General features: G+C 34.7%; 1 protein-coding gene across 6 annotated transcripts in view; it reads right to left on the bottom strand.

Annotated features, from left to right (window-relative positions):
* Positions 1–1,067: 1,067 nt before the first annotated feature.
* Positions 1,068–26,457, bottom strand: part of LOC125673371 (uncharacterized) — a 27,706-nt gene continuing 2,316 nt past the window's right edge. The window contains exons 2-12 of one of the 6 annotated variants that reach the window (XM_056159289.1): positions 14,594–14,690; positions 10,565–10,608; positions 9,483–9,529; positions 9,332–9,404; positions 7,766–7,894; positions 6,448–6,526; positions 6,151–6,206; positions 2,898–4,734; positions 2,317–2,446; positions 2,122–2,209; positions 1,068–1,849 (exon numbers count right to left, since the gene is read on the bottom strand). In XM_056159289.1, the coding sequence (XP_056015264.1) occupies positions 1,683–1,849; positions 2,122–2,209; positions 2,317–2,446; positions 2,898–4,734; positions 6,151–6,206; positions 6,448–6,526; positions 7,766–7,894; positions 9,332–9,404; positions 9,483–9,518 (2,595 nt within the window). In that variant the 5' untranslated portion in view covers positions 9,519–9,529; positions 10,565–10,608; positions 14,594–14,690 and the 3' untranslated portion in view covers positions 1,068–1,682. The other 5 variants (XM_056159287.1, XM_056159288.1, XM_056159290.1 and 2 more) reach the window with 5 other exon arrangements.

Below are 26,457 nucleotides of genomic sequence, written 5' to 3'. Positions count from 1 at the left end.
TCCGGCATACCTAGACTTACATCGTGACAGAACCTTTATCGCTGAATGTACTACATTGGTATTGAACAAGCAACCACTGATATTTTGTTATAAATCTGACTGCTTGAAAACTCGGGGTTCTGAGTTAAGGTTCAGAGTAAAGATCCTGATGAAACTTATGATAAATGCTAAGTCTAATTTCAGTCAAAACACGTGAAATCCTGGAAGGGGGTAATTACATTAATATGTGTCTCGGGACAGACCCTCCGTATGAAATTACATCACCTTAACGATAAAACATTCTATCGTGGGGGATTGTGGGGTTGTGCTCCTCTATTTACAATATTAATTTTCTATTATTTTTACATGCAAAGTTGGTTATTTTCACGTGTATGAAGGAAACAAATGCATTGCAATCTTTTTTTTTTTATTAACGTTAACATATTTGTTGGCCTGATTGCTGTAAAATTAACAGCAATATCTTTGCGGCCTTCTGCAATGTTGATAATGACTCTTCTCGAATATACTACCCAGAAGTCTATTGTTACGCAAGTGCACTACGTTCCGGGTCAAGGAAAATTAACTCATGAATTGGAATTGGCCTATGAATACGAAGTTAATATTGGTATTAGGGTTGTCTGTGTTTCACAAATTATATTTTCATTATGATTGTCTATTGGCAAATACACCATTCGCGAAAAAATTACGGACAATCATAAAACATATTTTCCAATTCTATAAGTATCATGAAGAATATTAAATTGAAGAATGCTGTATTCCAAACTATTTGTTAATACCCCCCCCCTCCCTCGTTTAGTCATGGTGGTCAAATTCAAAATTAAGATCACAAAGACAAACATCTTTGATATGCATAGCATATCTCTGATCCTTAGAGACGAATTTGACTCCAGTCTTTGGCACTCAGGTTTTTTTTCCAGCTCTTACAAGTTTATTGTTATTTCGGATTTCCAATGTTTCATCACTGAAGAGATATCATTTGTCGAAATGCGAGTCTAGTACATCAAAATTGGTATCGTATAAGTTTTACATCAGAAGAAAGTTACTTCACAGAGAATACGATTTTGAAATATGAGATTCATATCATTTATTATTCAAACCGTATGAGCAGACATTTTTTAGAATATTGCGTTTGACGTCTGATTGTATTGTTTACCTCCTGATCAGGATATGTGGTTCATTACCGGTGTGACCGATAAACAGGGTGTGGTTACTTCACCTATGCACCTTATACCTCCATTGATGTCTTTAGGGCTCTCTGTTGACTCTGCTCATGATTTTGTATTTCTTTTTCATTATAATAGCTATTTGAGGTGCACAGTATAGAATTTATAAATGTTATCTATAAAAACTTTGGACAAACAAATTGTATCTATTAGATAGACAAGGCTGTAAGTTATCACTGAAACAAATTTTGTTCAAGCCTCTGCTCGATATTAAAAAAATGCTTGAAAAAGTGATTTCATACCAAGCATTCAGAGGAGGAGGAGGATTACTTGTCATGTATATCCAAGGGAAAAAACTAAATTGCATCGGGGCTTTTTTCCCCCACACAATACTCCATTTTGGTGTCCACGCAGAACGCTTATCATAATTTTCAATGAAACTGTTTGGTGACAGTTTTGAAATGGTGTTTCTATATACAGCTGTTGGTTGAGGACTGCAATACCCAACTCGAACGAAACTTATGTTTTGTGACACTTCCAGCAAGCATTATTGAGATATGCGCAATCTGAACACCAATCATAGCGACCACACACTGAGCAGCGTGCTAGATCTCTGATCTCTAGACACTGGGGACATATAACTTTTCGTCTCTGTGTAGGATCACTGCAAAGATCCAATCCAGCATCTAAAACATAAATCATTTTATCGGTGAGATAGAGACAAACAAGGGGATGGAGGGAGGTAGATCATCTTACAGTTCCAATTATGAATTGAAAGCACTCAGCAAGTAACAGGCTGGTTAAAAATTATGAGTTAAAACCAACGAGTGGACTGTTCTGCCTGTATCAACTGAAAACCATGTATAATTACATCGGTAGTGTTGTAGATAAACGTTGATTATCATTTTCTATGAGGATTTTCGTACACATTTCGCTGTCTATATGTTTTAACACAAACCTTTTGCTGCCACCATCGGTACAGATGAAAATGATGGAGTATGCCGATTCAGACATGTGTGGTCGGTGAACGGAAGTTGATCTGTAATCTAAAATCACAGAGGATACACTTATCTATTGATCTACAATACAGTCATTGATTGATGATAAACCACAGAAATTGTTCAGTGTATGTTGACAAGGAAGAGGAATGTACCTGCGTATGATCTGCATGTCTTTGACAATCATTATGAGTACCACCGGTTGTTTGTAAGTCTGGTCTTTCAGTGATAATATCTTCAGGAAGCCTGTCTGTACATAGATGTGCTGAGGCGCGATTGGCCATCCTACAAACACACAGTAAAACAATCATTTGACATAGATGAGGTGACCGTTGAAGAAATATCTACATTTTATGTTTTGAAAGCAATATCATGATATCAAATATTTGAAATAATTTGTTTAAAAAAAATAAAAACATAAAATTATGGCTCTTACAATCATATGAAAAGGTGAAGATAACGAACAGCGATCAAATTCAAAACATTTTTTTTTTTTACTGTATACAGGGAAATATTCACCCCGTTTATTTTCGCCTCTGGCGTTTGTGGGGGAGTTTAAGACTGGGTAAAGCCATTTTCTATCATTTCTATTTCAACACTATCTAGGCGAATTCAAAACGGGGCGAAACTACATTTCCGGTAGTTTTGGATTATCTCACCGAAGGCGTTCTTTACTGTACTGTTTAGTATTTGGAAATATGAATTAATTCGATCAACGAAAGTTTCTCATTTTTACCTACAATCTTTGTCATGGAAGGATGTGGGATCATCTCCTTCTTGCCATTGGAAATGGACGGATCGACAACTAAAGCATATTGTCATATCGTTTTTTCCTGAATAATACCAACCATTTCGCGCCAAGCATATTGCAGAGATAAAGATATTGTGAAAGGTACTGAAAGTACTTAGACGTATAAACTCATTATCTAATCCAGTTTCGGATGCAAATGCACCGACTTCCAATCCACCGGAAACTAACGGATTGTTCGGGACGTGTTGACACCGTCCATTTTCTGCAGATGTCAACTGATCTGGTATTTCGTTGGAGTAGTTCATGGAATTCTGACCATCTCGAGGCTCTACAGAGACAGTGTCTGGGTTTCTGTGAGTAATGGGAGAAGAATGTGAAGTATGTCTGCAAAATCTCAATAAATATTTCAACATCCTAAATCGAGATCTTCGTCGTTTTCGTCTGCGTATTTGCATGATTGCGAAGTGCTTGGAACTGAAAAAGGACCTCACAATTTGAGTAACTTCATTCTGAATAATCTTGTGATGGAGGAATGTACGATTAGCCTTCTTTTTTAACACGTCAATGCCATCGACATTTGTACTCAAAATACGACTTGCATTTCCAGAAAGAGTGACATCGGTGTCTGTTTCTTGAGGACTAACGCTACTATGCGAACAGCAAGCAAGTGTTTTTCGCGAATGAGAAACATGTTTATTTGAAATATCTTGCAAATCAGATGACCTCACAGATATGAATGCCTTAAGTTTTTCATCCAACTCATTGTCAGTTGTGTATATATTTATTGCACTGACGTCAGACGTTTTCTCCTCTGCTTCAATAACATGCACGTTTCGTGAAACTGTTTGTTGTGATCTCCTTAATGGGAATGCAGAACCCTCTCTTCTTGTAGGCAATGGACATGATTGGGTATCAGATGGTATGTCCAATTTCATTTTCATTTCATCTCCAGTGTCATTTTGTGATTTAGTCCTGTCATGAGCTGCGCTCTTATTTACATGTTTCAAATGTGTTTCATCCGTTGATTCATGAATTTGCTCGTAAGTATAAATACCTTCATTTTCCATTGTCCATACTTTTGCTGACTTGCTGATTATGTTGTCGTTCTCATGGTAATATTGTTGTATTTCGTATTTGCCATCCTCGTGATAATATAGTTCAGACTCATATTTCATTTCCAGATCGTTAACTTCTGATTTGTATTCGGTACTGTCAAATTGAGCGACATGACTAGCATCTTCTTCTAAGTCATAACTTGGCTCTTGCTCTCCACTCTCGGATACCAATGCATCGCTATTAGATCGATTTCTTCCTAGAGAGAAAATTTGTCCTTCTCTCTGAAAAGCAATAAAATCCTTTTCATCTGAATCCAAAATTTCATCTTGGTCACGATACTGTTTCCAGTTAGTTTCCATGATATGATCAGTAGAAGCTCCAGTAGAAAGTGCCTTCATTTGAAGATTTATTTCAGATTTCTCATTCAATTTTTTTTGAAAATTGTCACATCCAAAAAAGGTATCTCTTATAATCTTTATGCAAGCCTTTGGTAATTCATTGCCATTATTGGTTTTGATGAGAAGCGGAATTGTGTCTTTTTCTGGAAGTTTGTAAGATAGGACACATTCTATCGACGTTTCGTTATGATTATTTTCTAGGGAAACTGCTGCACTTAACGGGGTGTTTTTGAAGACCCCTGTCAAATTAGTTTTTCCGCATAATTTCCTCGCTTTGGGATATCTGGAGGTGAAATGCTTGCGTTTACGATAAACCTTGATAATTTTCTTATGATTCTTCATAATTACTATTTGTTTTGGCTTCAAACCTGCAAGATCAACATATAAGAAAATTCAATGATATTGTGAATTCTAATAATTCTCATTAGAGACAGTATTTAAATACTTTACATATTAACACTATATTACAAGTTTCGCTCCACAGAGAATTCAAAATGTCTACAATCTATACCTATGGCGTTATAATAACTGGCTTCATTTCTAAATACAAAGGAAAAGTGAATATCATTTAATATATTCCTTGTCGGTTCAAAGGGACATGGACACAAATTTTGATGGATTGCAATTGACAGTTTTTGCTATAGAAATAAAGGTCTCTTATAGATAAGCGGATAAAAACATTTTTACACGGGGTATATTTTGTTATTACATAAATTCCGGGCACCAAAATCGTATTTGTCAACATGCTTGTCATAACCAGGAAACCAAGTGCGGAGGTAAGACCAATAGGATTTTTAAAACGTATGTCAAAAGCATTCAACATTCCGACATACATTAATGATAAAATGATTAAAGGGGAAACACAAAGAAGAAAGAACGAACACGTATCGTTGTAAAAGTTTTCTCACCGAATCTGTCAACTTTGGTGCTACACTGACATGTAATCATAAACATTATTTTCCAAATGAAAAGTTTAGATGTCCCAAATATCTTTGCATCATTTTCTTTTTAAATTTAGGTTTGTTTTACACGAACCAAATATTATCAAATCAATGGTTAAAATCGACATATTTTTGTTCCAAAACCATATTTATGCGTTTTCAGATATGTGTCGCTCTATACCTCGTAAGCTACATGCAAGTTGGTTGTCGTAAAAATGACTTTCTGTTGGAAAAGATATATTTCATTTTTCAGCTGAGTCAACGCGTGCAATTATCAATTTTTATTGCACGTTTGATTCACAACAGTTTCAATTATACTTTCTTGAAATAATATAATCACAATAAACATCAAAAACCAGTGCCTATGGCTCACACATGGTAACATCTGATTTAGATGAGATTGACATTTTGTTTTAATGCTCGTTTAATAGGCTCAACCTCAGTGCATTAGCCAATCAAAATGCTGTTTACAAACTAATTGCATTGGAATGATAGATTTTTAAGACATGAATTCTTGAAGTTTAACTTCATTTTTTCTTGGTGCAATTGGTCTTTCACATGAATCCCACATCACTGAAAAGTCGTTATACTCACTTTTGCTTTAAATTAACCCAGGACTGTATGGAAGAAGTTGGGTACGTAAAAGGGTGAATAGAATGGACAGACATAACTCTTGGAATTCCCGCAGTGGTTCTCTAAGCGGTCTATTACATGAACTGATAACATATATCATTTAACGTATACATTTGTAACTGATTAAAGTTGTATAGTTCTATATTAAATGTGGAATTAATTCTCCAATGACATATTCTATAAACATAACGTACATGATCTAACACTTACCGATGAGTATATACATGAAGACAATAAGCAGCTGTAGCATGCACATGCCCATCCACCTAAAACGAAATACAGTTGGCAAGCTGAATGACTAAAATCATTTTTTACATTATTTGCTCTGCATTTCGTAACATCAACTTTCAACAGATGAATTGTGGGAACCATTAGTTAATAAAACACATTGAGCATTTTCATATCATGACAATATACTTTCCATACATATGTATTTCCTCTATATCACAATCGAAATGAACGCAGCATCATATCACGATCATAAGCAATTAAAAAAAACCCATTTACCTGTTTTCAAGAAAGTCGCATGTCAATACTGCAAGGCTCTTTCCAAAATTCAGTAAGTAATCGCAAGCAACTACCAAAACTGGAGCGAGAAAGCGCAATTTTGATTTGAAACAGGTGCATACTATATTTTCAAAAAAAATACATACAACCATTTAGGTTCTTTTGTGGTTATTACATGTATTTATCGAGTTAAGATATATCATAAATAACCTTCTTCTGTGCATATGTCTCCTTCAAGGATTTAGTTGTTTTTTTTTTTATAAAAATGTCAACCAAAAAAGAATTTTGATGATATTTGTTATAATTTCAGATACACATCAGTACTATATTGCAATGTCATCGGAAAGATTTAAATTGTTCACGTCTAATGCCAGACAATGAAAATGCCACCATCTGTTTTGAATTTAATTTTAGCGGGACTCTGTGATGATTAAACAAAGATATCTCGACCGAAAACGACAAGGCCAACTCGAACGGTATTTATGAAAAGCATTATTCATCTCAAGTAAATTGAAGGAGTGGTGGTCGAGGTAATCTGTCTCAATACTTTATATATTCCATTATCATCTCCATATGGTGTTTGCCATTCAACTGATTCGATATGTAAGAGCTTGTTCTGTGTATGATCAGTTTCTAAATCGAGGCAAGCAACTGACAAATAAATTGATGTTACAGAGGTTTCAATAGTCTCGTTCAAAGTCAGCATGTTGCAATTCTGTGGTTATAACGATCCATTTTTCCAACACAACCTGCACTTGGGTAAAATGCTGTTTGGTGTGTTTCATACCTATTGTTAGTTCGTTCTTTACAAACTGATTTTGACTACGGATAACTTCGTTTACCTGATCAAGATATAGGGCTCATGACGGGTGTGACCGGTGGACAGGGGATGCTCAATCCTCCTAGGCACCCAATCCTACCTGGTATATTCAGGGGCCCGTGATTAACCAACTTTTAAATTTGTATTTCTTATGGGAGTTATGAGATTGATCACTATTCGCAATCTTCACCTTTTCATTTAGCGTATATCCTGCGTCTAAACGATTTAGTTTATAATGTTTGTTTTCCTCTGTAGTAAGCAATGTGACGCCATAGTTACGCCTACCCAATACATGTCACATACAAACAACACTTGTATGAAAATTTACAAATATTCAAAGGATATTTTGATGGATATAATGCATTTGAGTCATCTTATTTGTATACATCTCTTATTTGCCTTAACTCACATGCGTTCAATACAATTGCATCCGCAACAAAAAAATCAAATACAGCACACAAACCATATCTTGTCAACTATCATAGTAATATTTCAAACCTGAACTTGTAAATTCTATTCTTGCATAGAGGATGTGTGGTTCATCTAAACGTTCCAAATGAGAGTTCTGTTCTGCAGGGACAACTTGTGAGTCCTTGGCATTCTTCAAACTTGAATGGGTCAATTCATCTGATGGAAAAACACAAAGGTGTATCAATAGTAGTGGTTATGCCTGTATCCTTCTCTTAAATATACAACTAAAGCATTATACAAGAGAGACACAGGAAACCAATCCATATATTCAACCATACGAAAGAAAAACGGAAGGGTAAGGCCCACATCGCTCACCTGCGCAATCCAGTGTCATATACAAATATAGTATGTTTACTATGCTACCTTTAGGGTGAGTAAGTCTGGACGCATACATAGACAAGTGAAAATAACGAACAGTGATCAATCTTACAGATCCCATAAAGAATACAAAATCATAAGAAGAGCATGCAAGGGCTCATGGATATATCAGAAGTAAAATTAGGTGCCTAGAAAGAGAAAGCATCCCAGGTTGATCGCTCATACCCGTCGTGAGTCTTTTATCTTATAGTGGCCGCAACGCCTTATTTGTCATGATAAGGTTTCAACAGTCTCGTATAAAAATTAAATTCTGAGGTCGTTATTATCTCTCTTTTTTTAATATAGGAAAGGAGAACACTTGTGGCTGGACCTGCAATTCTAGTCAGGTGATTTAACCAATAGCCAGGGTCCGTTTAGTCCTAACTAATACGCTTTTCAAATGCACCCTGATGTTTGATCAAATGGTGTCTGATGTGTTTAATACCAGGTATTCATACTGATTTTGACTAAATATTACTCTATTTGCTTAATAAAGACAGAGGGTTCATGACGGTTGTGACCGATCAACAGAACGTGCTTACTGTATTGCTACAACTTATTACACGTACAACCTATTTATAAATGACGTGTGAATTATCCATTGTAAACTTTCACTTTCTTGTTTTAGTACTTCCTGTTTTAAAGTTTTTACTTCAAACACTCCTTTGCAATTCGAGCAGCATATTCTACCCTTCGCCATCGTTCGATGTAGACCATCATGTAAGTTTTTAAACATTTCTGAATTAGTTTTGAACATTATAAATTCCTTTATAACTATTATTTTTTTCCTAGGAACTAATATATTTTTTGTCAATTTGCCAATATGTGCACCATGTGAGTAATTTTTCCCTATTTTTGTAGCCTTTTACCACTTCATACATACACAATAAAGTACATGTTAGCACACATGTATTTGTGTTGTCATTGGTTTGCACCAGATAGCATACTTACTATTTTTCTCCATTTAGTATTCTTTTTTCTGGATGTCATGATTTTATTTAAATGATCATCGTTATCTTCATATTCACACATGATAACGACTTATATCCCACGAAAGTTTTTCGGTTTCAATATTAAGTGTATCATGATCAAAATCCAATTCCAAATCAGTTCCAACTAAGTTAATACTTTACATCCTTTATTTTGCGTGTCATTCTGCGCTTTCACAAGAGTTTGAGAAGGTCAAGAAAGTATGTAATGACGCATGCATGAAAATACGAAAGTAATCATTCATACCAAAACTGGTGTTATACTCTCTGGTATCTCGAAGAAAACCGCGCAGTACTTCCAAAATAACAGCATCTGAAAGCTAATAGAAATATGTACAGAAGCATATCTATGTTCTTTCTCTAGATGATCATGCAGAATCTATTAAGTACTGTTTTACCTTAATCACCACCAACATTAGAATGAAGATCTTCATTTTGAAATGATCTGTAGATAAAAAGAATGATACAACTGAAACAATATCTAGATTGATAGTTCATTAACACTGTAGAATGCTGCATTTCTAATATGCACATCAGGAAAAACTCCCAAGTTTCTATTCCAGAAATATTGGGACCAAGTCAAAACATTTTCAACGTTTTACAGGATAATACTTTGTGAAATACAATACCGAATATATTCTATTTATTTCCAACATCAAATAACCCGTCGACAAGGTGATCAAATTTCGCCTTATCAAATATGTTAACTTTATCAGGTATCCGAAACACCGAGGTAATCCATAGCTATTGGTGTGTGTCCGTCGTTGTGTGTCGTCTGCCGTGTGTTAACAATTGAACATTTTTGCTTTTTGTTAAATGCACTTTCAATTCTTTCCAGTTGGGTATGAAGCATCTTTGGAAAAATAGAAGCATGTAATCGAAATTTCGGGAGTCCTGCACCCTAGGGTCGTAGGAGCAGTGCAAAAACTGCCAGAAATTTACAAATCGTTTCTACAACCACACGTCTGTAAGAAAAATTAAATCCATAGGCATTTACGACACCTCTACCATAATTGTAAATTTCATGATCCCCGGGATGGAGGTTCTACCTCCAGGCTGCATCCAAAGGAGTACACATTTATGCGTAAAATATTTAAATAAAATCTTTAATGCTATTGATAATGAATTGAAACTAAAAGAATATCTAGTAGGAGCTGATAGACCTTTACCACAAATGTAAATTTCATGATCCCAGGAGTAGGGATTTTGTTACCAGGGTGGGGTCAAAATGCATGAATATGGTCATGATCTTCGGGCTAGTGATACTAATACACAAGTGACCAGAAAGCTGATGGGTCTCTTGCATCATATACAATTATATCAAGGAGAAACAATATAAACTTTACAATTATTATGCTAATGATATTTCATTAATTAACGGAATCATATTATTACAACATTTATTTGTATGAATCTCTTTTTTTCTTCAAACAAATGAAAAACAAAAACAAAATAAAATATAAAATGAAAGATAACATACCCAAGTTGAATCTTAATTCATAATGGCCACGTGGAAAATAAATCCTATAAAGAAAAACTTAGAATTAGACAAACTCGGACCTTTGGACGTACCAGAGGTGGGATCAGGTGCCTAGAAGGAGGAAACATTCCGTGATGACCACACCGGTCACACCCGCCGTGAGACGTATACCTTGATCCGTTAAACGGAGTAATTTATCGTCAAAATCAGTTTGTAAAGAAAAGTCTGATATTTGATACAGCATTCGACTCAGTGATACTTGTATTTGCAAATTAGATCATTATGATGATATATGACGATGATGCATACATTTGGGACAATAACAATGGAGAACCTGAAGTTATCCTGTTCTTCATAAAGTTGAGTTGATTTCCCGCTAATGTCTAATAAATGTCCAGGTATGAAGCAGGGTATCTGTAGTGTGTTTCATTATACATGATCAGTTTTTTTTTTAAATCGAGACAAACTACTGACAAACAAGTTGATGGTACAGGGGTGTCAAAAGTCTCATTTAGAGTCAGTATTTCGCAAATTCTATGGTCGTTATAACGATCTAGTTCGTCAATACAACCTATCATTGGGTCAAATGCTGTCTGGCGTGTGTTTAATACCGATTGTTAGGCCGTTCTTGGCGAAGTGATTTTGACTACGAATATCTATTTTCCTGATCACGATATAGGGCTCAGGGCGGGTGTGACCGGTCGACAGTATGCTTACTCCTCCTAGACACCTGATCCCACCTCTGGAGTGTCCAGAGATCCGCGTTTGCTCAACTGTCTATTTTGTATTGCTTATAAGAGTTATGAGATAGATCCCTGTTCGTTATCTTCACCTTCCATTTGGAGTTCACTTGAATATATCGAATCGACACTTTTCATTACAATATTTTCCTGCGAATATTTGTATAAAAATTGTTCTTTAGATCGTTTACCTGATCAGGATATGGGGCTCACGGCGGGTGTGACCGGTCAACAGGGGATGCTTACTCCTCCTAGGCATATGATCCCACCTCTGGTGTGTCCAGGGGTCCGTGTTTCCCCAACTATCTATTTTGTATTGCTTGTAGGAGTTATGAGATTGATCACTGTTCGTTATCTTCACCTTGCATTCATTCCTGCTGATCTTCGGGTAAATTCTAATCCATAACACTAAAAATCGGTATGAAACACGCGATACCTAATATGTTGAATTTTGAAGAATGGATCATTATAACAAGCTCAGAACTTTTAAAATGCTGACAGACAGCGAAAAACGCATGCTACATCAACTTGTCTTTCTCAATTTGATAACTCGAAATAGTGAAACATTTGAATCTTTATGCAAGAAACTTTCATGTAAAATAAGTATTTACGTCATCTACATTTCTATGTTTATTGCTGTACTGTTTGGTGTTGGAACAAAATCAAGATTGATAAACTTTATAACTACAGGATTGAGGTTAGGTCCACCAGAATTATTATGAATATGAAGAGTAATTATATCCAGACGATAATGGAATATTTTTACTTAGGAATTTGACGATGGAGAAGCTGAAATTATAGACTTGCTCAAGTCTCTATTTTTAATAATCAGTGCTCTCTTTAATACTTTTTAATAATGCCAAGCAGAGACTTTTAAACCCTGCAAAATCACCGACCAGAATACGGTCGGTAAAGGGATTATAATACAACACTGTAGTGTGGTGCTGCAGAACCGCTGATAAGTTGACAGGTAGTGTATGGCTATTGAGATTTCCAAAATGCTGCAAATTTCAACAATTAAAGATTCTCTGAATTAAAATGAACACGGAAATATCTATCAATAATCTTCTTAAGCCATATTATATGAATTAAATCAGTTGTCTATAAGTGACATAAAAAGTAATCAGAAACTAATCTCATAGGATTCCAGTACACTTCCTATTGTTCACTCATATTTGTCTTAAGTTTCAAAACACCTTATTGACCTTCTTGACTTCTCTTGCACTCTTAAGACAAACTTTATCAGTATGGGTGTCGGGATTTATGTCAATGTGCAATTATATTTCAATTAACACACAATATTCCGTTTCATATGATCCTTGGAATAATTTTGGGAAATTCACCATTTTTATAATTTTTTTCCTAAATATGCAATCAGTTTTGATACTGCATTGGTAAACTTAGAGAAGTCCTTTAAATGATAAAGACAATAATCACCATAATAATTTTCGTTTCACCATGACACCGGAGCATTATCATGCACCTAGAATCATTAACTTTACAATTCCAGCTCAAAATCACTATGCATTTAATTTTTCTTAAAAGATATTCAGTTGTATAGAAGATTTTGAGAAATTGGTGGACTTTTGGCAGTTGTTGTCCCGCCCTATGGCCCCAGGGGTGCAGGAGTCCTGAATTTGTCAATTTACGTCTGCCTTGTCATGAAAATGCTTCTTACCAAAGTTTGAAAGGAATTGGAATAGTAGTTATCAAGAGGTTCAAACAGTTCTATTTTTCACACATTTAATAACTAACCATGTTGGCTTCACCTTGATACCAATACTCCTACCTCTGAGGTAATCAAATTTACAATTTTGGTAAAGGATTAGTAATAAATACGTTTTTTTTTCTGAATATTCTTTTAGTATCATACTAGTATCAATAGCACTAAAGGAGATGCTATTCAAGTGTTTTACACATAGACACTATATACCAAGTTTGGTCCATTCTTGGGGTCAGAATCTCTATCCCGGGGATAATAAAATTACAAATTTTGTAGAGTCCTTCCCGCTCTACATCACGGTGTATTTAGTTGTTCTTACACGTGTGTGGTTCTAGAGAAAGATATTTTTAAAAAATGACCATTTTTTGACAGTTTAGCTCTGTCCCAGGGGTGTAGGAGTCCTGAAAATTACAACTTATGTCCCCTTATCCCAATCATGCTTCTTACCAAATTTGAAAATAATTGTAACGTTAGTTATCAAGAATTGTTAATGCACGTTGGACGCAGATCAATTGCAATACCGGTAGGTCATCTGAATTTACTAAGGTGACCTAATAAAACTGAAAAACTTTCTCAGTGTAGAGACTGTCATGTGAATCCATCATAAGTTAAGAATGGAAACACTAGGAATGCAACAGCTAAACTGAAACATTTTGATTTGGGGGAATTAGGTCATAAAACACCCCTCAGAGGGATAAACGATGACGGATTTAATTATGAGGTTAATAAGGATTATGCATGGTTTACATGTCTCTATGTTGGGTATGTTTGTATAGTAGAGAGCAGATATCTAGATGTCTGAACACTGTAAAATTTGTACGGAATGATAAATTATTGAAAACTTGAGCAAGGAAAAATAGATACATGTAGCAACAAAAAACAAGGAACTTTATTTCGTATGCAACATGGACATCCAACTTTCATCACAGTTTCGAGGTTCGACTGTGTTACAGATAATCCAATGTATAAAGATGGTGTTCTACAAAGATAATGATAACTAGAGCAAAGCTCGTTGCAAAGCAACGAGAGGTCTTCCGTCGGAGCTGTGTGACATAAAAACTTTGAACTTGACCATATGTCCTTGGTTCAGGTCCTAATACAGCCTCATTTAACATGAAAATCTGTTGTAAGTATGGAATCTAAATGTTTCTTCATTACTTGATATGGCCAGGACAGGGTGCCATGAAATAGTTTGAGAATTTAATATATATCATTGAAATGAAGCTATAAAGGTGTACTATAAATTTTATTTATAAAATATGAAGCTTTAAAGTTAGCGTCTAGGAAAAAGGGGAAAAAAAAGAATAACTAGAGCAAAATAACTAGTTTGAGGATTTAATATCCCGATTCCAGGGATAGTGTTTTGAATGATACACGCTATATCATTAACACGTGGGTTAGATAAACGCATAAAATTGTCGAAGTACGCTTGAAGGTAATGCTCATAATAACGATAATGCATTTAATACTACATGCTTCATCATTAAAACTAGAACAGAGAAAACACGAAAATTTATTTAATAAACATTCAAAATGGTTTTTTTAATTGGTCTTTTTTGTTCTTACGTGATAGGTTCATTCACTACAACGCAATAGCTACATCCCAGTCGAGCCTGGACATCAGTAAACTTAAAGTAAGCATACAAGCACGATCATCTTCATTCTGAAACACATTGTGAATTCAATTGGATGTTTATATATATTTAAAAAAACCGAAATGTTTGTCTTTGAAATTCCACAATATTAATTTATTAACTTGCATTAAACTATAAGAAACGGCAACGGGGTTGTTGTTTATAATGCAAATCCCATACTATGTATCAAATATCCTCCTTCAAAAAAACATTCAAGATCGATTTTGGATATCTTGAACCCCCGGATATCTCGAAGTTTTGTTTAGGTCCCTCAGACTTCGAGATAGAAATATTTTACTGTATATCATTGAAATGAAGCTATAAAGGTGTATTATATTTTTTTATCGTTAGGTGTTTAATACATTTATATTACTCAAGTACATGCGTGTATGATCTCATTCCACGAATCAGTCTTTTGAGGCGCGCGTGTATGTGGGATTAAATTCTTTCAGCATTTAACTTCTCAGTCCCAATAATGAAGAAAAAATTACTATTTAAATTCATGAAATGTATGGCTCAGGATATACAATAAAGGTTTATAGCCGTTACCAATATTTTATCATACAACAAAATTACGATAGCATAATATTCAGACTGAAGAGAAAAATTCATCGAGTTTGAATTATTTATACATACAAATCAAATAAATTGCTCTCAAATCTTGAATATTTTATTAAACTTTAATATTTATCTGCGTAAATGCATGTAGGTATATTATGTACACAGTGCGCACAGAAGTCGTGTATGAATTCACGCCAGGGGCACGTGCCGAGGTTACATAATTTGGACCAGGAGTTCTGAATCAATGTTTAATCAAAGTCATTGTTTTTAAACAATAAAACAACAAATCATTTGAAATGAGACTGGTCGGCCATGGGTTTCTGAATATTCTATACGCATGTTTAGATTTGGTTTAATCATGATTAGGAACTGTTGATTTCAAAACATGTTCAGAAATAATTCGTTATGTTTGTAAAATGTATCCATTTTCTTTTTCAAAACGAAGAGTTTGAGTAAAGCTTGTGTGTTCAGTTAAAGTAGTGTGAAATCACAGATCGCTAGTCCAGCAGCGATAAATCTCCGATATTAAACACACATTCAATTAGACATGATTGAGAAACGAACTGTATATTAAATTGCAGATTTTAAAACTGATGCCTGACTCAATGCTCTAGAGTTTTGAATTTAAAACAAATCAAACGTAAGACCAGGGACGTATAAACAAATATATACATCCCCGGAAAGACTGAATTATTCGAAAAATCCAATATAATCAAAAACAAAACATTCTGTGTTGTATTTAGGACGACAATGTTTATTTTGTGTACATGCCCTGGTTCACACGCGATGGTTCCTCGAGGCAGTTACGTAATTGTAAACAAAAACAAACCCCGCGGTGTATGTAAGATGCGTGTTGTTAATGACTGAGTTATTTTATGCTTGAAGGTTTGTTTCTTCAATTAAATATATCGTTGTTTTAATAACAAACGTAGAAGAGATAACCATTTCCTCTTTTTTCTTTGGAATGATTGTTTATATTAAAGCTACTAAATAATAAAAAAAGAAAGTTGTCGATAGATGATTTTAAAGGAACCATAGATCACGTTAAAACCTTATTTTAAAAGAATAATAGCATTTCATGAAGTCAGATTTATCAATTAAAGCAAGTTTATTTAAGTTATATGCATATTTTCCCCCTTCACCTACCTAATGATACGGTTACCTGTTTGCGGGTTAATCTTTTTACTCATATATAACACAATATTCGAGCAAAATATTATGTTTATGAGATCAATAAGATGTTAAAGAACAATTTTTCCAGCGAAAGCCATATCGAAATATTTACCGTTTTTGCGTTATAAAACGAAACTTTGAAGATCCCCAGATCCCTAATTTAAGGGGCCAGTCCCTTTTTAGGGATATCAAAAGAAAGCTCTTAAATTTTGCACAACTTTTGTTCTACACGTCTTAACAAAATATTTTTAGCTTAAATAATACAAAGGAAAATATGTGTAATTTTTTGCTCCTTTAGGCGTCCTAATTTTTTAACCCTGTCAACGACCATTTTGAACGCTGTAATCAGAAAACAAAAAACGATGTGCACAACTTCAATGCTTCTACTTTTCATTTTTAATGCATTCTGTGCTCAAGCTTATACAGTCTCAGAGCCTTTGTCTGGAAACCAAAGCCCCTAAAATTTCATTCAAAGGGGAATAACTCGTGAACAGAAGGGGATTTTTTAACTGTAGTACATGATTTTAAAATTGTTCTGTAAAGTTTATAAACCCTGAAAATGTGAGTAAAATCCATGCAGAAATGAGAGAGATATGAAGCTTTAAAGTTAGCGTCTAGGAAAAAAAGAATAAGAAGAATAATCTTAACCAACACAATCAGTAGAAGGTCTTCCGTTGTTACGGAAGACCTTAATAAGAATAATCTTAACCAGCACAATCAGTAGAAAGTCTTCCGTGGTTACGGAAGACCTTAATTATTGCACTGTTTTATTGTTTATATTTTAATCGCAAAAAAAAATGCATTATATGTTAAATCATAATCATACTTAAAGGAAAACTCAACCTGTCTCAATTTTTTTCTAGATAACTATTGTGCAATTCAGGGTTAGAGGCCCAATTTTGTTTACCGAACGGTTACCTGAAAAGTAGACGTGGTCTATTCAGCATAGGTGATACATGTATTTACCTAGAGTGATTAGGGTCTGGAGGACGCTAATCTCTGTGTCCAAATATTGGATGTCAATCACAGAAATTCAAAGGATGAAGAGGGGGCTCGAATTAGACAACACAGACAACCCTCGCGATTCCATGATCTAAAAATACCGAATTTTCTTTCGGTGTTAAAATGATGGCCATCGTCTCCTCACCTGCTAACCAAATGCATCTCTTGTGTTGAAAGTATGATTAACAAGGAACTGAACATTGATCTGAACACATGTAAATTTTAGGGGCGGTGACTAAGAATGGGGGCTTTGGAAAACCCCCTCTGTTTGCTTTTTATTTGGGAGAGAAAACATCCTGCATAATAGAAATTGAAATGATGCGATTTACTCATCCATGCTAGAAAAAAATATCATAGATATGATGATTGGATGATCATACTTAATTCGTGATGCGACATATATGCATTTAAGATTAAAATTCATAATTTGAGGAGGGTAGGACACAAATTCTACAATATCAACATTACAGAAGTAGCACCATTCCCTGATTATATTTTCTGATACAAGTAAAAATCAAGACAGAACCACATGAGTGACTAGTTTTCTTAGCTTACAGCTTATACATGTAGCCAACTTAAATAAATGAAACTGAATGTGATCTAGATTAGAATTACTTTATTTAGGAAGGGCCTCCGTGACCAAGTGGTTAGAGCATCGCGCTCAAAATCACACGGCCTCTCACCTCTGTCGGTGTGGGTTCGAATTCCGCTCGCGCCCGTAAATGAGAAAGTTTCCCAGTTTACTTTCGGAAGGTCGGTGGTCTTTTCCCAGGTACATTGTATCTGGATTCTCTCTTCCACCAATAAAAACTGGGCGCCACCAGATAACTGAAAAATTGTTGAGTGTGGCGGAAAACATCAATCAGTCAATCAACCAATCAATCAATCAACCAATCAATCAATCAACTTTATTTAGGTTAAGATGAAAAGATGAAGAAAGAAAAACATAAAGATAACATGAACGTTATCTATCGGCGCCAGGGACGTGAGCTTCAAAATGGCATGTTTAGTTTTCTATACAGCTTACTAGTATACTGCTTGTAGAGTGAGATTGAATGTGTGGTGTTAATCAAATGTGGATTCTAAAAAATTCTAAAGAACTTTTAGTAAATTTGAAATCTCAAAACTTTTCCCAAATCAATAGCATCAAAACCTATGACTATTCAACACTATACACGACCATTCCTCACGATAAATTAAAGACTTAACTTTTTGACATCATAAACAGTTGTTTTTTCAACAAAAAGGGAAAAACGGAAACATTCAAATCTAGTGATCAGTCATCCAAAAACTTACTTTGTTAAACACCACTCTGATTCCACGCACAAGTACTCTGAAGTTGAAATAAAAAATATGCTAAAGTTCCTTATTGACAATATCTTCGTGGTCTTTGGTGATCAGGTCTTCTAACAGTCTGTTGGAATTCCCATGGGCACGAATTGTGATCCTTTATTAGCTGACCTGTTTCTATATTCATATGAAGCAGAATTTATTCAAAAACTTCTACGTGAAAGGAGAAATTCTTTTGCTGTCGCCTTCAATTCGACATTTAGATATATCGACGACGTTTTGTCTATTAACAATAATAACTTTCATTCATATGTCTATTCGATATATCCCTGTGAGCTCGAAATAAAAGACACCACAGAGTCGTCCACTTCTGCTTCATACTTAGTTATTTTATTGAAAGTATACATTAACGTTAAACTGACAACTCAACTATATGACAAACGGGATGATTTCAACTTCCCATATTTATGTAGCCATATTACATTATCACCTGCATATGGTGTTTATACATGTATCTCTCAACCGATTCGATTCGCAAGGGCTTGTTCTGCGTATAGTCAGTTTTTAAATCGAGGCAAGCTACTGACAAACAAGTTGATGGTACATGGGTATCAACATTCTCGATTAGAGTCAGCATTTCGCAAATTCTATGGTCTTTATAACGGTCTAGTTCGTCAATACAACCTATCATTGGGTCAAATGCTGTCTGACCTGTTTCATACCAATTGTTAGGCCGTTTTTAGCACACTGATTTTGCCTACGGATTGCTCCGTTTACCTGATCAAGATATAGGGCTCACGACAGGTGTTACCTGTCGACAGGGGATGCTTTCTCTTCCTAGGCACCTGGTCCTACCCCTGGTCGATCCAGCGGGCCGTGTTTGCCAAACTCTTTATTTTGTATTCCTGATAAAAGTTATGAGATTGATTTATGTTCGTTTACTTCACCCTGTTCCTTTTTATTAAATCCATCACAAACCATTGTCATCGCTGTAATTATGTCATACAGAGAGAAAAAGAGAGGGGAGAGTTATGGTATTTGTCACTGTTCTTTATCTTCACCTTTTCATTCAACTGAGGATACAAAACATTTTCGAAAGAGGGCAAATATCATCATTTCGATACGTATGAATCTGACCAAAGTGTCTTTATTTAGGTATTGGTCATTCTATCAACGACATTGTACCTCGAATTAACATATATCTAACACAAAATCCAACCATTTCACACCAATAAAAGGAGGATAATTACAATAATCTGATATGAGAGCACCAAGACGTATTATCAAATCCTTTTCACGTTTTATATGGCAAGAGCCTCTCACTACATATTTACATGAACATTATGAATGCATAACTTTTGCATTTTGAAAGGTGCATAAATAGTCCTGTCTAAGAAATGTTTGGAAACTAATTGGAATACTCTATCTCATAATGCAAAATCGTAGATGTATAGCTAATCAATAATATATGTATAAAGTTAAGAGAAAAAATATAAACAGAAAAGCTGTTTAATTTCATTAAATGTCCTTAAAATATTGAAATATACAATATCTTTTTAAAGACCGCATTACAAGAAATCTGTTCGAAATTATCATTCATGAACTATGGATGTATAATCAATATAACTCTCAATGTGGTCTGAATGTGCATGTGACGACATCATAAGAACGCTACATACACTGTGCATAAGATGCGTTTATACAATTAATTTAGAGATATATGAGAAAGAAAAGTTAAACCCCAAAGATACTAAGAGAATAAGTAATTCAATCACAACCACTGGTATGCAGATTGGCCTCTTGAAATATTCTTTGCAAATTGAGACTGGTGTTAGAATTTATTCTGAGCTTCAATGGCGATTCAGAGGGCAGTACAATAAGCATGAACCACCACCACCCTTCCCAGTCCTCCTCTACCTTACCATATCCCGTTTCCAAAGTGGTTTATGGCAATTAACTTCTTTGACAAGAATCAGAGAAGTTGGATTTCCACATACTGAACTGTCAAATATTATATTCAAACACATAGCTAACCGAAATTTCAGCCGGATGAAGATCACTAAATATGGGTACATGTATCACATCCCGTCCTTATTTTTCTCTTACATGTAAATTTCTTTAGGAAGAATCTATTCATATGTGAACGGAAGGGCTAGTTGTGACCGACGCGTCTGCGCGCCAACGCGTCATGTTTTCCAGAGAAATTTGATTTGGAAATAAACACTCAAGTTTTTTTTTTTTATGGAAATAGCTTACGCGAATACCGAGTCCAATCAAAAGTTCGAGGAATGTTTCAAACACTAAGCTTTTTTCAAAGTCAACAAACTAATGATACTTGATACTTTATATCTTTTAGCTATTGATTTATATATGTTGCCCTACAATATCTACATGCATATCTATATGAGAAATTACAATTTTTAGCCGTCAGAGTTTTATGAATTGTTACAGTGTATGTACATAATTCATACTCAAGTTGTTGATATCACATTCTTCATTACATTTACTTCAGCTCTCACCTGGGCCCACTTTAAGCCACAGCCCACCCCACCCCTTCCTTCAACAGAATTTATCCGAATGTCATATTAGACTGAATCCGTGGAGTATTGACTCTCTAGCTGGTACTTGATATATTCGGAAGAGTGTGATAAAATTTCAGAGTCAATTTAAATTATGCATTGGAGTACAGTTCTTTACAATAAATGCATCTCAAACCATAGGCCTTACATGTACAGTACACGACACGAGTTTTATGCGTGTTCCACGCAACGCGGTGGAACAAATTTGCCCCAAACACGGTGGACCTTTAAAATTGTCGGCACCTTTGAAGTCCTTTTTTTCCGCGCGAGCTAGACATTGAAGTCCACGGAGGATCTCCGTGGATGTCACCTGTACCTCCATCGATGCCACCGTGTACCTCCGTGTGATAAAACAAAGAAATAATTTCCTAAATGATTCACCCAAAAAACCTTTTCACTAGGCCAGCATGCATGCCCCCCACACCATTAATTATTTAGAAATTAGCTATCAATCATTCAATTCTTGCAATTGTTGTTTAATGATACGTTGGTGTTTTCGGTACATATCCGTATGTAGACTTCCCTTTTTATGAAACGCCCAAATTCTCGACATCCTGTATATAAACACCTGTGTTATTCCTACCACTCGTCGGTACATTGTTTCACGGCACGTGCAGCACAATTTCTCCAAATAAAAGAAGGGTCATGAACAACGACAATCACATGCCAGTAATTTCAATTTGATAAATAGCAGTTCAAAGAAATGTGTACCATAAACAGTGGTTTATTTTTAACTTTGGGTTTTCATTGTAATTAGGAATAGGTGATTAAGGTCAGCTATATACATGTTTACATTGGAGATGAATTTCAATATGTACTCAACTGTGATGTAGTGTGAGTAAAAACTCAAATTTTTATCACCTAAACAAATAAATATTAAAAATATCTTTACTTTTAAACAAACCGTTAGAAAACTCCGTACTTTCATTAAGAAAATAAAATGTGCTCCCCTACCTAAAATGCCCATACTTCACATTAATGATAACACGGTTGTTTTTTTTTTCTAACTTGATAAATACTTTATTACACGCATGTATCATTTACTAAATGTATATATAACAGCTTTTTGTCTTTATATTTTTGTATACCATTGCATAATGGTGATGAGATCCAATAAATTGAATTGAGTACATGTAGTCTTGAAATATCACAAAGTATAGAGTTGACAACGATTGAAATAAAAATGCAGACGTTTTCTCGTTTATTCAGTGACTCATAAACTTGCGCGTCTTCTGAATGAAAGTTGTAAAACAAACGTACTAGGTTTTTGGTCAGTTATAACATAATACGGGGGTAAAATTCATCTCATCTCCGCTAGCAATGGGTTTTGGGTCAACTGTGCCTTCGTGGATGAATAATCTTGGCTAGCGAAGATGGAAAAAAATGCCTAAATAGTCCGCTTGCATTAACATGTATTATGAAGGTGAAATCGAAGAATTATCCAGTAAATCCAATGATGTTGCAGTATATATAGCATGTATTTATTTTATTTTTGACTAAGAGGGAGATAGACAGCTTTGAAGCACGTAACATCGTTTTAGAAGGAGGTGTTGGGGGGGGGGGGGGCTCATTCATTAGTCCTAACCCGGACCAGCCGAAAAATTTAACATGTAGAGAAAGCAATATGGGAAATAAAAAAATATCAGAATGAAAGGGGATGGATAATTAATCAGAAAGAAATTGTACTTTCAAGATCTATACTGAACGTATTAAACTTCCCGTATCTGCATACATTTATGAATATTATAATCAATGATTACCAACGCTCTCTCTCTCTCTCTCTCTCTCTCTCTCTCTCTCTCTCTCTGTTGCTTTCATTATCTAATGCATCTAAAGATTAAATTAAGGATTTTAATAATCAATAGCGTATATGAATAAAAGCAAATAATCGTTAAGTCATTTCTGTTTATATTGATATTAGTCTTTTTTTCATGAACTAGTTGCATTTGACAACGAGGATTTACATCCTTAAATATTGATTAAGGTTTTCGTAATCGGACAGTTTAAGCACCATTTTTGTTGTTATTTTATTGCTTGTCAAGAATTTTACACAACTTAACCGGCAACATACTCCTGCAGGGTTTGACACTATGGCACGTCCGACCGACCGAGTTTACTAAATGATAGGTCCGGTCGGGTAAAATGTCGATTTACTAGTCCGAATGGTCGTGTTAAATAATAAACAAGAAACTACCAATCTTGAACCGTGTGGTGGAATGATCTCTATTTTTAGTTCTAATAAATAAGTCGCGGTCGGTAGTGATGTTTTACGACATCTACTCGATGTTCATTTTAAACAGTTTATTTGAATTGACCATAATAAAGTGTTTATCAAGTTAATAAATTACGTCGTAAACGTTTGTCATTTACATGAAGTATTTATTTCTGGAAAGTTGGTCAGGGCTAGTGGATATAAAGTCAGGTCTAATAAAAATCATTTGAAGTAGCCCGACGGGTTGAATGTAGGACAGAAAGTCACAGGACAAAAAGTCATGGACAAAATGACCATGGACAAAAAGTCACAATAAGAAATTTTATGAAAGTAGGACAAAAAGTCACAGGACAAAAAGACACAGGACAAAAAGTCACAATTAAAAATTTGATGACAGTAGGACAAAATGTCATAGGACAAAAAGTCACAGTTTATAATAAAGTCAGAAAATGATGAACTTGATATATATTTGAAAACATATCTGTTCTTTTTGTAAAGTTTAAGAATATATATATGTAAAATTTATATTTTTTATGACAATCTATATCAATTTCAAATTTAGATTTTGATATAAATGATCATGAAATTGTTAATCCTTAATCATATTTATTATAAAAATATTAAAAATCTATTAATTAGATTTTAAAAAAGAGAGATATTTTTATTGATATAAAATAAAAATAAGCTTTGTGATCATTTGGTTTACTATACTACATATTAATGATTGTCAAAACAAAATCTGATGGCAGAATTATGGTTGGCTTCCTTTCACTCCAGATTATTGTCAAAACAAGTGGGAAGTGAACTGTCATTAAAATTGCTATATAAACAAGTTACGGATTTTTTGTTTCTTATTAGTTGATAATGAACTGAAAGTGCTATATGTGGCAAACCAAATAACAATAAGAATGATGACATACATTCTCTTCTACCTCCCATCCACTGTAAGAAATGTCTGGTGTCTGAACAATGGCTTTAGTGAGTATTTGGGTACCATCAGGTTTAAAAAAAATAACTTATCTGTGGATATTAAATAAATGGTGATGTCTGAGGTAAAAAAAACAAGAAAAACACCACTTCATTTATGCACAAAATACAAATATTGGTATGAATATCGGCATTCTATATTTCATAACAGAATGGGTGTATATATAATTCTCCTTTTTAATCAAAAGTCATGTTTGTGACTTTTTGTCCTGTGTCTTTTCGTCCTGTGTCTTTTTGTCCTGTGACTTTTTGTCCTATCTGATTTAAAATCATCATTGTGACTTTTTGTCCTGTGACTTTTTTGTCCTACCGATTTTGTGACTTTTTGTCCTATGTCTTTTTGTCCTATGACTTTCTGTCCGTATACCGACGGGTCTAGTGCTCAAAAAAGTAAATGTCAAACCCTACCCCTTCTGATACATTGAAAAATATAAGTAATGTTAGCACAGGGTTCTATAAAGTTCAATCTGCAGTTTGGTCATACTTCGTCATTCAATAACTTATTTAAAATAAAAAAAAAAATGTTTTTCGGGTTAGCGGTACTATGATGTATGACTATAACAATGACCTGTGTATAACTTGTACATTCCATGCAAATTCGAAGGGGTTTTTGCCTCAGTAGAACAATGGGGGTCAGCTAATCCGTGTATTTGAAATCAACAGAAGTGTTTAGCTTCTTGCGGAAAATGTGAAATATATTGGGTCGGCGCAAGGTACCCATGATCTTAGACTAGATCTGATATCGCGCCGACCCAATATATTTCACACTTTTCATAAGAAGTCAAAACCCAAACTAGCTAACCGTAATTTAGTTATACTGTGACAAAGACCCTAGGAATTTGCATGGTATATACTTATTATACAAAAATCATTGCATTATCCAGACACTCCCGATGAACATGTTTTTTTTTATGAAAACCTCTATGAAAGTACATTGAACATAAGTCTCGATCAAATGTAATTAACTCGGGATTTTAAAAATAAATCATTCGATGGTTTGTATTTTTGCTTCTATTAATTATGTAATAAATTAATTCCAATTTGTTAATCATCGACAATGCTCTACTTTCTATATTGGATCAAGTTATATTTGTCAAGATGCATATTAACACAATATCATAGAAGTAATTATGTTAAACAGCGCATTTGTCAGAGAGAGAGAGAGAGAGAGAGAGAGAGAAGATAGAGAGAGAGAGCACATCGGTAATTATTAAATACCCCTATTACATGTTGTACATGTATGCTTTTCATTTACTGAATATACTAATTCGCATTCAAAACAGGAATTGTCTGCAATATAGAATTTAAGAATATTTTAATGAAGAAAGAAGACTAAAAGAAAAAAATTCAAAATCAGGTTTTCTCAAAAACATAATATATAGTGTTTGGTATCGTTGGAATTGGCTCAAAATGCTGAAAAACAATATAAGTATCGGGGGGGGGGGGGTATTGACATCTTTTTCTTTTCTTAAAATTCCACCTTTATCTTGATTATTTGGCCTGCGACACATTTTCACATCTCCCGCAAGGCGCCCGTGGCCAGAACAAAGCTCCTAGAAGCTGTGTGTATTCGCAAATAACACACACCGTGGAACACGGAGGACACGGTGTATCTCCGTGGATTTTACACGGTGGTCTTTCCACGGTGGGGTGTATAAAACTCGTGTCGTGTACTGTAGGACATGGTTCATACAACCACCTCCCCCTATTTTTTCCTGCTCTAGGATAGCACATTCATTTTCCTTTTACTTATATTTTGGAAATATACATCAATATTTTCGTCTCTGTTACGTATTAGGAAGAATTGTTATCAGTGAATGCTATTTCTTCTTACAATCGCTAAAAGCTTGATTTTTACTAATGCCTAACAGACACGTAAACATACAATTTCATAATATTTAATGTAAGGTGAAGATAACGAACAGTGATCAATCTCAAAACTCCTACAAGCAATACAAAATAGATAGTTGGGCAAACACGGACCCCTGGACA

This window comes from Ostrea edulis, chromosome 3, assembly GCF_947568905.1.
Source record: "Ostrea edulis chromosome 3, xbOstEdul1.1, whole genome shotgun sequence".
Classification (NCBI taxonomy): Eukaryota; Metazoa; Mollusca; class Bivalvia; order Ostreida; family Ostreidae; genus Ostrea; species Ostrea edulis.
The sequence above is the reverse complement of the archived record's forward strand: the minus strand, read 5'-3'. Positions and strand labels throughout refer to the sequence as shown.